The sequence below is a fragment of the Stenella coeruleoalba genome (genome assembly GCF_951394435.1).
Source record: "Stenella coeruleoalba genome assembly, chromosome: 14".
NCBI classification, from domain to species: domain Eukaryota; kingdom Metazoa; phylum Chordata; class Mammalia; order Artiodactyla; family Delphinidae; genus Stenella; species Stenella coeruleoalba.
In genome coordinates this window covers 80,477,528-80,491,055 of record NC_137160.1, presented here as the reverse complement: position 1 = coordinate 80,491,055, position 13,528 = coordinate 80,477,528, and the positions used below count along the sequence as shown (strand labels likewise).

The 13,528-nt window shown below is 46.7% G+C and overlaps 2 protein-coding genes across 22 annotated transcripts in view; one reads left to right on the top strand and one right to left on the bottom strand.

Moving 5' to 3' along the window:
- SH2B3 (SH2B adaptor protein 3) overlaps nucleotides 1-2,835 on the top strand; it is a 36,830-nt gene extending 33,995 nt beyond the window's left edge. Inside the window, exons 3-8 of one of the 5 annotated variants that reach the window (XM_079942858.1) lie at nucleotides 820-921; nucleotides 1,004-1,095; nucleotides 1,183-1,274; nucleotides 1,374-1,588; nucleotides 1,678-1,849; nucleotides 1,989-2,294. In XM_079942858.1, the coding sequence (XP_079798984.1) occupies nucleotides 820-921; nucleotides 1,004-1,095; nucleotides 1,183-1,274; nucleotides 1,374-1,588; nucleotides 1,678-1,849; nucleotides 1,989-2,284 (969 nt within the window). In that variant the 3' untranslated portion in view covers nucleotides 2,285-2,294. Of the gene's footprint in view, nucleotides 1-819; nucleotides 922-1,003; nucleotides 1,096-1,179; nucleotides 1,589-1,677; nucleotides 1,850-1,988; nucleotides 2,295-2,728 lie in introns of those variants that run through there. The other 4 variants (XM_079942857.1, XM_079942859.1, XM_079942856.1 and 1 more) reach the window with 4 other exon arrangements.
- ATXN2 (ataxin 2) overlaps nucleotides 1-13,528 on the bottom strand; it is a 129,940-nt gene that overhangs the window by 5,245 nt on the left and 111,167 nt on the right. For 6 of the 17 annotated variants that reach the window (XR_013831330.1, XR_013831331.1, XM_079942840.1 and 3 more), the window contains exons 22-25: nucleotides 10,902-11,047; nucleotides 10,012-10,239; nucleotides 5,869-6,008; nucleotides 5,049-5,117 (exon numbers count right to left, since the gene is read on the bottom strand). Coding sequence is in view for 13 of the 17 variants with exons in the window: in XM_079942840.1 (XP_079798966.1) it covers nucleotides 5,084-5,117; nucleotides 5,869-6,008; nucleotides 10,012-10,239; nucleotides 10,902-11,047 (548 nt within the window). In the remaining 4 variants the exon portion in view is untranslated. Of the gene's footprint in view, nucleotides 1-3,895; nucleotides 3,978-4,982; nucleotides 5,118-5,868; nucleotides 7,785-10,011; nucleotides 10,240-10,901; nucleotides 11,048-13,528 lie in introns of those variants that run through there. The other 11 variants (XM_079942845.1, XM_079942846.1, XM_079942841.1 and 8 more) reach the window with 6 other exon arrangements.

The following is a 13,528-nucleotide window of genomic DNA, read 5'->3' as shown; positions in this document are numbered from 1 at the left end:
TCTCCCACCCACTCTGAGCCCCACGTGTGTTGAATGTCATGGGAGACTGCTGGGCCCCAGGTTTTGTGTGGGCTTCTGGCTGGCTGTAATTGAGGCCAGCCATGCCAGGCTTTGCCCCTTTGGGCACATTGGCAAAAGAGCCCCAAGAGCCCATAGCTAAGCTACTCTGCCAACCCCCTCCTTGCCCTAAGACTTGAAGGCAGGACAGATTAGCTAGGTGTGGGGCAAATGACTTTACTTCCAAGATTTGAGGTTCTTTTTAAGATGTGGTGATAGTATCTGCTTCCTAAGGCTGCGGAGGAGCGGAGCTAAAGGTATGATAAAGTCCTGGGCCCCCAGGCAGAGTCAGCCAGCACCATTAGAGGGAACTTGGGTTGGATACCCTCACGTCCACTCTCTGGGTTTACTGCGATGAGGTGGCCAGCAGCCACTGTGACTGGCAAGGGTAGGGGGTTGGGGGGTTTTGCTCCACCAGTGGGAAGAGAAACAGGTGTCAGCCAACAGACATGTCAGAGCTGGAATGTCCACAGGTCCAGGTGAAGCAGAGGTTGGCCCTTAGGCCACATCGGGTGCTGGGGAGCTCAATGTGTGTGTGTGTGTGTGTGTGTGTGTGTTGGGGTCGGGGGAGCTGGTGCTGTGGCTACAGGCAGAGGGCCCTCTGCAGGCTCCTGCAAGGCAGAATGCTAGGACGCACTCCAGGCTTGGGGTGCCTGCTCAGCAGCACCACGAGCATGCACTCAGCAAGCTAGCCCCTGGGGAGGCCTGGGTGGGTGAAGGGCCATCAGAGACAGGCCTTGAATGTCTGCCTTGGTCTCCTAGAGTTCAAAGCCCAAGCTACAAGCAGCCTGCTCCAGCATCCAGGAGATTCGGCGATGCACACGTCTCGAGATGCCTGACAACCTCTACACCTTTGTGCTGAAGGTGAGTGACAGCTTTCCACACCTGGGAGGAATAGACACAGACCTCAGGGATCCCACCCAGCTCTCCCCTCCCTCCCTGCCAGGTGAAGGATCGGACAGACATCATCTTTGAGGTGGGAGATGAGCAGCAGCTGAACTCATGGATGGCCGAGCTCCGGGAGTGCGCAGGCCAAGGGTGAGACCCTAGGGCCCCACTCCTGGCACAGCTTTTACTGCTCCTCCTGACCTACCCAGATTCTTAACCCCAACCCTTCTCCAGCAGACTCAGCACAGACCCAGAGATGCATATTCCCTCAGCCTTAGAGCCCGGCACATCTAACTCTCCAAGGGGAAGCACAGATTCCTTGAACCAAGGTGAGGGGTCAGGGCCTTTGTCCTCCGGTGTGTCGGAACTCAGCCCAGGACATAAGGCACACACAAAGGATCACCGTTACCTGTCTCCTTCTCTATCAGGTGCTTCTCCTGGGGGGTTGCTGGATCCAGCCTGCCAGAAAACAGATCACTTCCTGTCCTGCTACCCCTGGTTCCATGGCCCCATCTCCCGAGTGAAGGCAGCTCAGCTGGTTCAGCTGCAGGGTCCTGACGCTCATGGAGTGTTCCTGGTACGGCAGAGTGAGACTCGGCGTGGGGAGTACGTGCTCACGTTCAACTTCCAGGGCATAGCCAAGGTATGGGGCGAGGCAGGTGGGCTGCACCCTGGCCAGGTTCAAGGCCCTTAGGGGCCAATGCCTGAGCCTACCGTCCTCCTCTCCTGCAGCACCTGCGCCTGTCACTGACTGAGCGGGGCCAGTGTCGCGTGCAACACCTCCACTTCCCCTCGGTTGTGGACATGCTCCACCACTTCCAGCGCTCACCCATCCCACTCGAGTGCGGGGCTGCCTGTGACGTCCGGCTGTCCAGCTATGTGGTAGTCGTCTCCCAGCCGCCAGGTGTGACCCTAATGCCCCTTGATAAAGGGGGTGGTGGCACTGGGAACCGAGACCTCGTGTTGTGTCCTTCCAACACTTGCCTCCACCCCGTTAAGACTGACAGTGTGGTCTCTCTCTTTCTTGGTCACTTGTCCCCCAGGTTCCTCCAACACTGTCCTGTTCCCTTTCTCCCTCTCTCGCTGGGATTCAGAGCTGGGCCTTCCCCACCTTAGCGCTTCTGGCTGTCCACGGGGGCTCGGCCCAGAGGGTCTCCCAGGCCGGTCCTCTCCCCCAGAGCAGATCTTCCACCTGGTGCCTTCGCCTGAGGAACTGGCCAACAGCCTGCGGCACCTGGAGCCCGAGCCCACCAGTCGAGCCCGGGACTCGGACTATGAAATGGACTCCTCCTCCCGGAGCCACCTGCGGGCCATAGACAATCAGTACACGCCTCTCTGACAGGCCTCCCAGAGGCCCCTGAGAAGCACAAGCAAGTAGAGATGTGAACTTCTGAATGTAACTTTCTTTCCTTCCTTCCAGAGAGAGATTTAAGGGACACTGTTAACTGTTCATTCCAGTTTGGATGTGACCCTTCAATTAGGCCTGTTAAAGGGCCTCCTAGAAGTTCCATTCTCACCTGGCTTTCTCCTTATTGTTTACAGATGTAGTTCTTGTTCGTGGATGTCGCCAGCTCCTGCCCTGGGTCCCTAGGACCAGGCCCCATCACTCTTAGAGGGGGCAGTGGGGTGAGGGCTGGAGTTGGCAGTGGAAACTTGTTCTCTTTTTCACTGACACTGTCCCAGCTGGCAGACTTTCTACTTGGGGAGGGGGGAGGGGGGCCCATCAGGAAGCCCAAAACACTAACAAGCCCTGGATTCTCCTGTGGTTTTTTTCCCGTTATAGCTTCAGTCCACGTGGCGGGTCTGCTGTACCCAAGCCACAGGTGACCACACCTATCCTGCTTCGACTCTCAACTTTAGGACAAAGTTCTGGCAGATGGACAAGCTAAAGGTCAAAAATGATTTTAAACATTTTTACCTCAGATTAATTTTTCAAAGGATGCAGGTTTCAAAATTAAACCACTGCTTATTTCATTGCACTGTTTGAACTAATACCCATGCGATTTTTGTAGTCAGAGACAGCTATGCAAATCCTACTTGACCAGTTCCTGGTTCGAGCCAGCATGCCTGGCTTCCTTGTCTATTGCATCCTCAGGACAGTCACCTGTTGCTGAGGAGCCACTGTCCTTCCTAAATGTAGAGAAGTGAAGTGTGTCACCCTTTCAGGGAAATTCAGGCAATTACTGAAATAGGAGGGTGGCAAGGAACAATTCCACCCTGGTGCCTTATGAATAAAAAACTGGATTCTGGTTTACAGCAGCTTTATGGTGAGAGTTAAACTGAGGGGTAAGGGAGGGGCAAGGAAAAAGGAATAAAGGGCTGCTGGGCCCTTTCTAGTAAATCCTTCACCAACAGGGCTGGCTCAGAGCCTCCAAGTGTCTAAAGGCTTATTAAATTATCCCACAAGGTTTTAGGCTCATTCTTGAGCCAAAATGGAAGCTAGGAATCTGGTGCCACAGCTAATGAGAAACTCCTTTAATAGCCCACAATCAGTGTTCTGTTCCAGCAGTAACCACTGCTTCATCTGATGAAGCATGTGTGCATGTATACATAGGCACACATAACCTCTACCATGCAGGGAGGTCCTGCAGTCAAATCTCCATCTATACTTGCCTTTCACAAGTGATACAATTCATGGGGGCTGGCTCCTCCCAGAACTTTCATGCAGAGGCTCAGAAACAAGGGAGGCAGTGACCGAGTGGAGTCAGCTGCTTGTGGGTGCGAGCAGAGCCGTTCAGGATAGCCACTGGGCTCCTTGAAGTGGCTTCTAGGAAACTGGGAGTTCAGCGCAGCTTAACATTTATACATACATCAGTCAAAAGCTAAAATTAAACCTTGGCCTAAACTAACTACTTGCCTGCCGTATCTGGGGTGAGGCGTGTGTCTGTTCCCTCCAGCCGTTCTCCACTCCAAGAGGTCAGAGGTCAGACTTTGGGAGAAGCAGGGAGGTCAGGAGCCACCTCTCTTCCACTTTTAAAACCAACACTCCTGGGACTTCCCTGGTGGTCCAGTGGTAGGGCTCTGTGCTTCCCCTGTAGGGGGCGTGGGTTCCACCCCTGGTCAGGGAACTGAGATCCTGCAAGCTGTGTGGCGTGCCCCTCCCCCCACCTTATATATACAGATAAAACCAACAGTCCTGGGTGTTTTCACAGACGGTAAAGCATAACCAACCCTGATCTAGAGTTGTCTATTTCTAAGGGCCACATTTTCTACACATCAAGCAGGTCTGATTAATGAATGCTAAGCAAAGTGTAGACCAGGAGTAAGCACTGTTTTGGATTTCTCTTTTACAAGAGAAAGCTCATCATAGAAAGTAAATGCTGACAAGTCACTGGTACAGATTTCCCCCTGTCTGCACAGGAAAGGGGCCAAGCAGACAATGAACCAGACAAGTAAGTTCCCTCCCTCCAACCAGAAGGGTAAACAGACATCTGGGATATGATATCCACAAGCCAGGGGCACTCACTTCTTAACAGCCGCTCAACATACAATTCTCAGGTAGTGCCAAGAGGCAAGCCAGGCACAGCAAGTCAGCAGCTCTGACCGACTGGCTACAAAGTACAAGCTCAGAATCTGTGACACAGTCATCCACTTCCAGACTGCATCAGTGTAAAATGTTCAAGAAAAACATTTATTTACTAAATGTGTCTGAGTTACCAGGACAGCTCAAATACATTCCGACAAAAAGGCCCCTCATGGCCTGGGAAGAAGCGACACTAAGTCAATGCCTTTTCTTTCTGCTAGAGCAGGTTGAGCTGGAGGAACGGGGGCAGTGGGTCCCTGGGCTTGATGCTGTCACAGGCAGTGAGGCAGCAACCCTGACGGCTGCAGCCAGCCCACCGCAGTCATAGCACATTCCACCACCCTCTTTCCAGCCTCAATGTGACCACTGCTGGCGGCAAGAGGCCAAGCCAGCAGCCTCTACTGAGAGCCAGACTCTTGAGTGCCAGTTGGACAGTAAGCATCACAAGCCCTCCAGTTATCTCTAATTACAGACAACAAGGATAGCTTAACTGCTCCCAGCATCATCACCTCCTTCGCCTGACTTCAATGAACTTTTACAAACTAACAGTCACCAGCACCAAAGAATTAAGTCAACTAACCTGCCTTGAATTTTAGACCAGCAATCCATATGGCTTTATCTGGTATAAATCTTCTGCCTTTGATCATTTCTGGACCGTGTAGGAGAAAGGAATAGCAATCATTAAAATCTTAAACCAGAGAACACTATTTTTACATAACAGTTTCTTAACTTAAAATCAAGGCCTTGAACCCTTCCCTAAGGGTTGCCTTAGATTCCTTTATGCTATTATTCAGGGCTAAGTCTGTTATCACAAATGTCATGTGAACGCTAACATCTCCCACAGGCTAGAGGAACTTGATAGTTTATTATCCACTGACTCTTAACAAGGACACATCTGACATCCAGTGTTTAGCGGAATAAGCAGCACGTTGTAATGACAACACAGAAAATGGATTCATCTTGTATCATTATAGGCAGAAGGTATTTGGCAAATTTGTATGCATTGTTTATGTACTGTATAAGTAACTTATTCTTGAAGAATGCAAATTTTGCTAAAATGTACAAATTGCTACATGTGAATTAAAACAAAGTTTTCAGAATCTTGATTTGGTACCACAGTATTTAAAGGCTCTATCTATCTATTATGACTGTAGTCTCTGCAAAATACTTGCTTTTCCTGTTTGTCCTGCTCCCACAAACTGAAGACATTAACGAATGCTTAGGGGTCTACAGGAGTATGCTATTTTGTACATCGCTGCACCTTTTCAGCCCTCTGGATTTCTTTATTACAGGTGTGTGTGTGTCTCCTGCCCCCTACTGGTAAAACAGACAGATGCCTGAATCAGGACAACTTCTGACTAACTCATTTGGGTTCAGGAGATATTAAAAAGGAAGCTTACAGAATCAGCGTCAGGGTGAGGATGTGGACTTTCGGCACTGCCCAACTCTGGCCAGCCTTCCTCCTTCTGAAGCAGACCTCTAGCCACCAAACAGAACATCTCTCAGTCTTGTCTTTTTCTAGAGATACCTTGAACCAGAACTAAAGGTGAAGAAGAAAAGTCATTTGACAGCTAACCTTCGAGGTATTAAGACAGCAGAGTCAGCCCTCCTGCCCTGATATTCAGTATCCTACAATGGAAATAGCTCATACAAACACACATTAACTTGATATCAGTTTTTAAAACTTTTTTTATTTTTTGATTTTTTTAAAGTTTTTATTTTATATTATCTACAAAGTAAAAGTTTTTCCCTTAACTTAAAACTTGAACCACTGTAGACAGTGATTACTTCATCAAACTTGATTTATAAATAATAATCCGTCAGTTTGACGGTAAGAATTTACTGAACCTTTGTCAAGTTTAGTAAAAGGGCGTTCCAAGTCTTGATTTTTTTTTTTTTTAAAGCAGTAATAGCAGCAAGAATCACTCTTGTTACTTCTTTTGCTAGCTGATGTGTTCATGACTTTCAAGGGTCATTAAAAAATAAATAACTTCCAGTTTCAGCAAGCAGAGCTGGGGTACTTGCGGGACTTGGAAACAGCGTATGGAATTATGGAACAGCCCACAAGTTCCTAAATGCCTCTACTCGGTCCAAATATCTTCCACTGCAAGTGAACTGTTAGCATTCCTATTGGATGTTACAAGAAATCAACATATATTTTTTAAAAACAAAATAAATGAAATTCTAGTTTTCTGTGCTTCCAGTTGGTAGAAGCAGTAGAAGGGAGGAGGGAATTTGGCCTTTCGGTTCCTCCAGGGCAGCCTTACAACTGCTGTTGGTGGTGGGCTTGTACTGTAAAAAAGAAAAGTGAATATTTAAACAGAAAACTGGCAACACCGCACATTAGCCTAGTGTCTCTGCAGCACATGTCTGTAAAGCTATCCTTGTGCTACCTGAACAAGACTCAAAATTTAATTCACTCTTTACCCTTCCCACCCCCCCGCATCTGTACCAAAAGGGGGAGAAGGTAGGTGGGTGGGTAGAAACAAACCAGTCAGACATAAAACCATTTCAGATAAAACTCCCAGAAGAGTTGTTGCTCATGGGGTACAAAAAAGGCCTTAACATATCCCCTCCCCAAATAATAGCCAAGCACCAATATTGCTTTCAGAATAACAGGTTAGACTGTGAAATATCGCCATGGCCACCATCAAGTATTAGAGCACAATCACGGGGCATTCTCTACCTGTCAGGGCATAGACTGGAGCTAATACTATACTCGAAACCAATCCATACACAGCACTTATCTCATCAGTGGTAGTCTCCAGAGCTACAATCAAACTCTGCCATGGTAGTAACCCCCCACATGTCAGACTGTTGGGACTCAGGAAGGAAAACACTGCCCTGTCCAACCTATCATAACAAGGAAGGCCAACTGAGTCCTAAGCATGCATCAGCTACACAGAATGCTGCTGCTGCTTCTCATCAAGCCAAATCCTGTATACCATCAGAACACACACACACTAGGCTCCCGGAAGCCTCAGGCCCTGACACTGAACTGATCATCACAGTCCCTACTGTGTACACTCTGACGGGTCTTGCTAGTTCTCAGATGCGGGGCTTGAAGCGCTGGCCCGGCCTGCCATTCGACCTGTGCGAGCAGAATGCTTTGGGGTGCCCGGCGGCCCCTGCACACACACGCCTCACCTGAAGGGTGCGTCATATAGGGGAAATGCGCTGTTGTCGAGACTGGAATGGGCTGTAGTGCACTTTGAGCGAGGGCGGCCTGGGGACCGCCGGGTGGCTGTGTCGTCATTAGCATCATTGGCGCATGGGCAGTTGGATGAGAAGGAACCATTCCTGACTGTACATGAGCCTGAAACAGAGAGCTCTTTTACGCATACAGGCAACATCTCCAGCTTAAACAACATGTCAACTGTGTCCCTTTCACTGGGTTGGGGCTCTCAGGAAAGGGCAACAGTGGGCCCTCAGGGCCCTTTCTTTCCTCTGGGGACATTCCCTAGTGGATCCATCAGTTGACCTATAGACATGCTTCACCCTCTGGCAGATCCTGCAAGGCTGAGGGAGCAGGCACCCAGCGAGCCTGGGTAAAAGTCAGGGCTGCAGTGTCCTAGCCTTCAACATTTCTGAGGACTGGATTCTATGTATGGGGCAAGGTCTTCACAAAGATCCCTGATCCAAGCGCAGCTTTCTCAAATTAATAGGAGGCTACCTGCAATGATGCTTTAGACTCTGGCTTCCATGTGGGGCCTGAATTAGTTTTACAGATAACATCTCTTTCAAGTAAGAAAGCAGATTATTACATTATAAGCAGGGACTGTTAACTTTGTTCTAGGTTCTCTTTGCCTTTCCCCCTCTGCTTCTTGCCTGCTCACCAGCACACCTCAGTGAACAATGAGTCAAGGCAGTAAGAAAAGCCTCTCAGGCCCCTTTGCTCTGCTGAAAGATCCGCTGATAGAGCAGCAGCAGCAGGAGTTGCAGTTGAATGGCTCCAGTGAGGTGGGAAGGGGTAATCTAAAATTATCTGGTCCAGGCCAGTGTCTCTCTGTACCAGGTGATAATGAGTTCAACCTGGTCTCACTGTCAAGTTAGAAAGGTTTTAGTCAGCCCAAATAGCTGGATCGCAGCTCTGCAGGGAATTGGCAGAGCCAGGAAGAGCTCTCGTTTCCTGCCTCCCATGCTGTGCACTGTTCTAGACCAGGATAAGCCCTGAATGAAATGCTGTTTTGATTCTTACATATTCAAAGGGACCCAGGGCATATCTGGGCTTCCCTGCAAATATTAACCTTGTTGCTCTTTCAGCACAAAAGCACAAAAGTGAGGTTTTAGGAACCCCAACTTACATGTAAATTCACATACCTACTTAGCCACCAGCCTCTACTAGACATCTACAGGCCCCCTGGTCTCATGAAGCTCCTGGTTCAGCCAAACCATGCTGCCCCACACCTGACCAAACCGGCTCCCCTCCCCACCATCAAAAGCAAATCATCCACTGCAGTGCGCCACACTACAGAACCTACACATTTGCTGGGGAGAATGCCCGAACTTCCCAGAGCTGTGGAACGCTAGTTACAAGGTCGCCTCTGAGAGTTAGCTCCAACTGAGCACCATCTCCAGCCCCACCACGCCAGAGCCTCAGTGGTGCACTGCTTGACATGAAACAGAGTTCAGTGAGGCAGGCTAACAGACCCAGAAGAGTTCTGTTATGAAAGCAGCAAAAAGAGACAACAAATACAGCCAATTCACCCTTAACAGCTCTAGGGAGGGCCTAAAAGGACAGTGTTGGAGCCCAACTTCGGTGCAGCTCCTTCTCATTAAGACAATCCAAATTGGCCCTGGATTGCATTGGACTTTTGTCAGTAGCTGATGCAGAAAGCAACCACACCTTTCAACCCTTAGAAGCTTTTGCTAGAGGTGAGCTCCAAAGGGCTTCCAGGGCTGCTCTTTAAGAAAAATGGGAACACCTGGGTGCTTCCAGCTTCAAGTTACACTGCACGAATGTACAAGGCCAAGCCCTTTCAAGAAGTACAACATATGGTCAAAGCGGATGTAGGAACAGCCAGGGAAAACAAGTACAGATATTTCTTAGGAACTCATGTGACTAACATTCAAGTGGTCAGGCCCAGTGTAGTCACCTCAGAGTTGAGAATTTGTGAAATCCCATCCTCCTTGCTAGACTCGTGTGTATGTGTGTGTGTCTGTGTGTGTGTCTGTGTGTGTGTCTGTTGGGGAGGAATATATGTATGTATACGTATATATAGCAATGAAGCTATATAAACATAGCAAAGCAGATACAGCAAGGAAAGAATTAGGTTGCATTCCAGAGTCAAAGATATTTTTAAGGTCTCAGTTGGGAAACGTTAAAAGACTGACCAATCAGCAACTGCACTGATCCCATTACAAAACCACACAAACATTCATTTAGGGCCAGATCACATGTATTTGAGTGGAAAAAAGGAGACAAGCAAATGGCATCACACACAGGGGTTCCTGGCTCGAAGAGCAGCTGGCTCTTTGCTGCTTATCTGACAACCTTCATTTCCTACTTGGTCTTCACAGAAAGTTGGCTAAAGCGGGTTTACCTGAGGTACATGGGCCATGTGGGGTGGATTGGTATAAGCCGGCTGAACATGAGAAGGATGAATCGTAAAGACGGTCTGTTGTGCTGTTGGAAAACTATTCTGTGGCGACTGTGTATTGGAGGCAGGTGTCATGGAAGGTGGGGTTGGTGCAAGCCCCGCATGGTAAATGGCTGACTGCTGCTGCGGACTGGCCAGGTGGAGAGCCTGGGCGGCCTGATGCTGATGGTGCTGCAAAGTAACAGGAAAGAATTGAGAAAATTTTCTTTAAGGAAGAGCAGTTTAAGGGTCACACACAAAGCTGAGTTTTGCATATGACAACAGGCTCCCGCTGGGCCTATCTAAGATGAGGGGCAATGGCAGGTACCAGAGAATACACAGGGAGTAGGAGCAGGGCTGGGGTGGGGGTGCCTCCTGTTCACAAACATTCCTGTCTGGGCTGCAAGCCTGATTCTCAGCCTACAAGTCCTCAACCAGCAGTGGTAAAACAGGACTACTGCTCCAGGGGCCTGACAGATGTCAAAGAGCTCCTTAAGTGCCTCCTTAACAAACATGATTAAAGAAGCTAATAGGAAAAAAACCAAACACCCTCATCATGTAAACATTAGAAATGAGATTTTTAAAAAGTTCCAAGCCAGTTTCTTGCTTTATGTTAGATTTTTCAATATTGGTTAAGTTTCCAGAACTTACCCCATCACCTTATTCTCAATATGTACCTTAAGGTGATTTAAACCTGGGGGCACAGCCTGCAGAGCTGTACACTGGCTCCATGAGGCAGGGCTGCTCGGTGTTTTGATCACGTGGTACCTAGCATCTTGCCTGGCACTGAAGAAAACACTCAATAAATAGAACGATGAAGCAGTTCTGGTGAAGGCCTCTCAGTTCCTCCTTACCTGAACAGGACTGGGTGCAGGATGGCTTCCACCATGTTGGCTTTGCTGCTGTCCAGTGGGGGTGGCTGAAGGCTGAGGATGTGGAGTATGAGGGTGCAAGGTAGCATTAGGGTGCGCATACTGCTGAGCAAGGGAGCCAGTGGAAACTAAAGTGAAAGGAAAAGAAATGTGTATAATTGACAGGTGTCATGCTCTTAATCGCTCCTCTATGCCTCATCAACTTTCAGCTCATCCACAGTCTTCTTGATGCTCAATGCCTAACCAATCTCTGTATTTGACTCCATTTAAACCACCCACTTCTTAAAAAAATAAATGGGAAGTTACTGCTTAACAGTCAGGCTAGCATTTTATTCATATAACATAGCTGTACACATTATACCAAAATCTAATTAAATTTACTTCTAAAACAGTCACTAGGTTTCCTGAAAAGGCAACTTAAAAGCATAGACAGAAACAATTCAAACAATCCCCCGTCTGCGACCTGTCTCTCTGTCTCTCACACACACACATTTAGCTCAAGGCCATCATCTGGCTAACCTCACCATGCTACTGTCCTGGACCTGATGCAGTGTCCCGTGGGCACAGACTATATCAGGGCTGTAGTAAGGGGCTGGATAAGGTGTGTGGCAAGGTCAGGGCTCTATCTTCAGGGCCAAATGACCACAATCTCTCTCAGCTGATCACAGAAGCCACTCTGCCACTCAGTTCATTCTCTAGGCCTCCCTGCTCAAGATCTGTCACCTTTGCTTTATAAAATCTAGTAAATGGGATTACCTAAACTATGTAGAAAAACGAATTCCCTTCAAAGCATCCTAGCCTTTAAAAAGAATTTTACTAGCTAGAGTAACCTCAAAGGAAATACGATGAGCTAGTTTAAGTAAAAGTGTGTTCATTAAAGCTAAGAACCCAAAGCCAATTCTTTGTGAATCTCAGCACAGACCATACCTTGGCACAAAACAGGGAGATGAGGTATAAATTCATTTGTTCATGTCATCCCCAAACAGCAACTTGAGAATCAAAAGCACAAGATGGGTTCATTGCTTCCAGTGACTACTGATAGCACACTGATACAAATCTAACCATGATGTGACAATGAGCTGAGGACAATGTTCTCAAGATGTATCTCCTCTTGGAAGTCAATGTGTCAATTCCAGAATAGTTCTTCACATTCTTCATATGGTGTTACATATAGGGGGCTGATGGGGAGAAGCAAGCACTGCTTTGGGATCAGGTACCCTAACAACAGCAGTCTAATAGGCTGGCTGCTGAGAGTTGCCAGCATAGATGACTCTGGATGAGTCCAATGTAAATGTTATGCAGAGGGTTAGGCACATGAAACAATTCTATAATGCTTGACATTGTAGGGCCAAGGACCAACATTCCAGCCCAACTGGTTATCTCCTCAACTGTATATGTATCCTTTAAAGAGAGAAGGGTGAGGCAAAGAGCAGTGCTAGGATCACCTGTGCATCCAATGCCAACACCACAGTGGGCATCTATACTAAGTTAACTCCCAGATTAGATTAATCAAAGCATTTTTCTTTATACACTGGGAAAATCCCCTAGCTATAACAGTTAACATACACTGGAACATATTAACAAGGAAAACTGGCAACGTATTCTTTGGGTGTTTTTCAAGAAGTCAGTGACAGTTTTCTGGGACATGGGAAAAATAATGTGCTAACAGCTTTCTTGAGTTTCACAGTCCCATGAATCTACGAAAGTAGTCATTGTCGTTTTTCTAATTCATTGGTTTTTTAAAAGGCCATTCTTCACCATCATATTCATTAAGTTAAGCTTCTGACCCCCAAAACTGTCTGGGCACTGACTTAGTCTAAAAGACTTGAGATAAATCTTGAACCCTTGTTCTTGTAAAAATCTTACACTTATTTTTCAAATTTATTTTTAAATAATTAGAACAGCTACATGTAGCTAGTGGCTACTGACTGGACATCATTATTTGTAGCACATTTCCTTCAGCACAGAAAGTTTTATTGAATAGTGATATCTAGAGTCATTCATGCTCCCTTATTTTCAAACCACTTGCATTAAAATCCTCCCTACTATAAATTCTTAAATGTTTCATTTGTAACAATTCTAATCTGTCTGGGGGAAAGCAATTCCCGAATCCAAATTCTATTTATGAGGTTTCATAGAGTACAGAATCTCAGAGTTTCTATTTATTTAACCTTATTTATTCAAGAAACTTTTGTACCAAAAAGTTTTAAATTTCATTTTTAATTACCTTTTAAGCAAAGTATTAAGGAAATAAAAAGTAACAATAATCAACTCTAGCTGGGTGCTATTTTATTAATATTCATACATAAAAAAGCATGGCCATCACAAAGAGAATTACACCCATGAAGTTCCATAATTTATTCATCAATTAGAAAAATGTTAAAATCTTGAAATTACTTGGAGAGAATTAAAGATGGAAGTATTTTTTTTACTATGTATTTAAAAAAGGTATCTCTGTGATAGTTTACCAATACTGAAAGGTTATAAGATAGAGTATTCTAATCTATATGTCATTTGCATTCATAGCATAAATACTTCAAGTAATCCAAGCTGAATGCATCTACATGGGCTTTTGTTTAAAAAAAACACCCTTTCCCTATCTAAACACC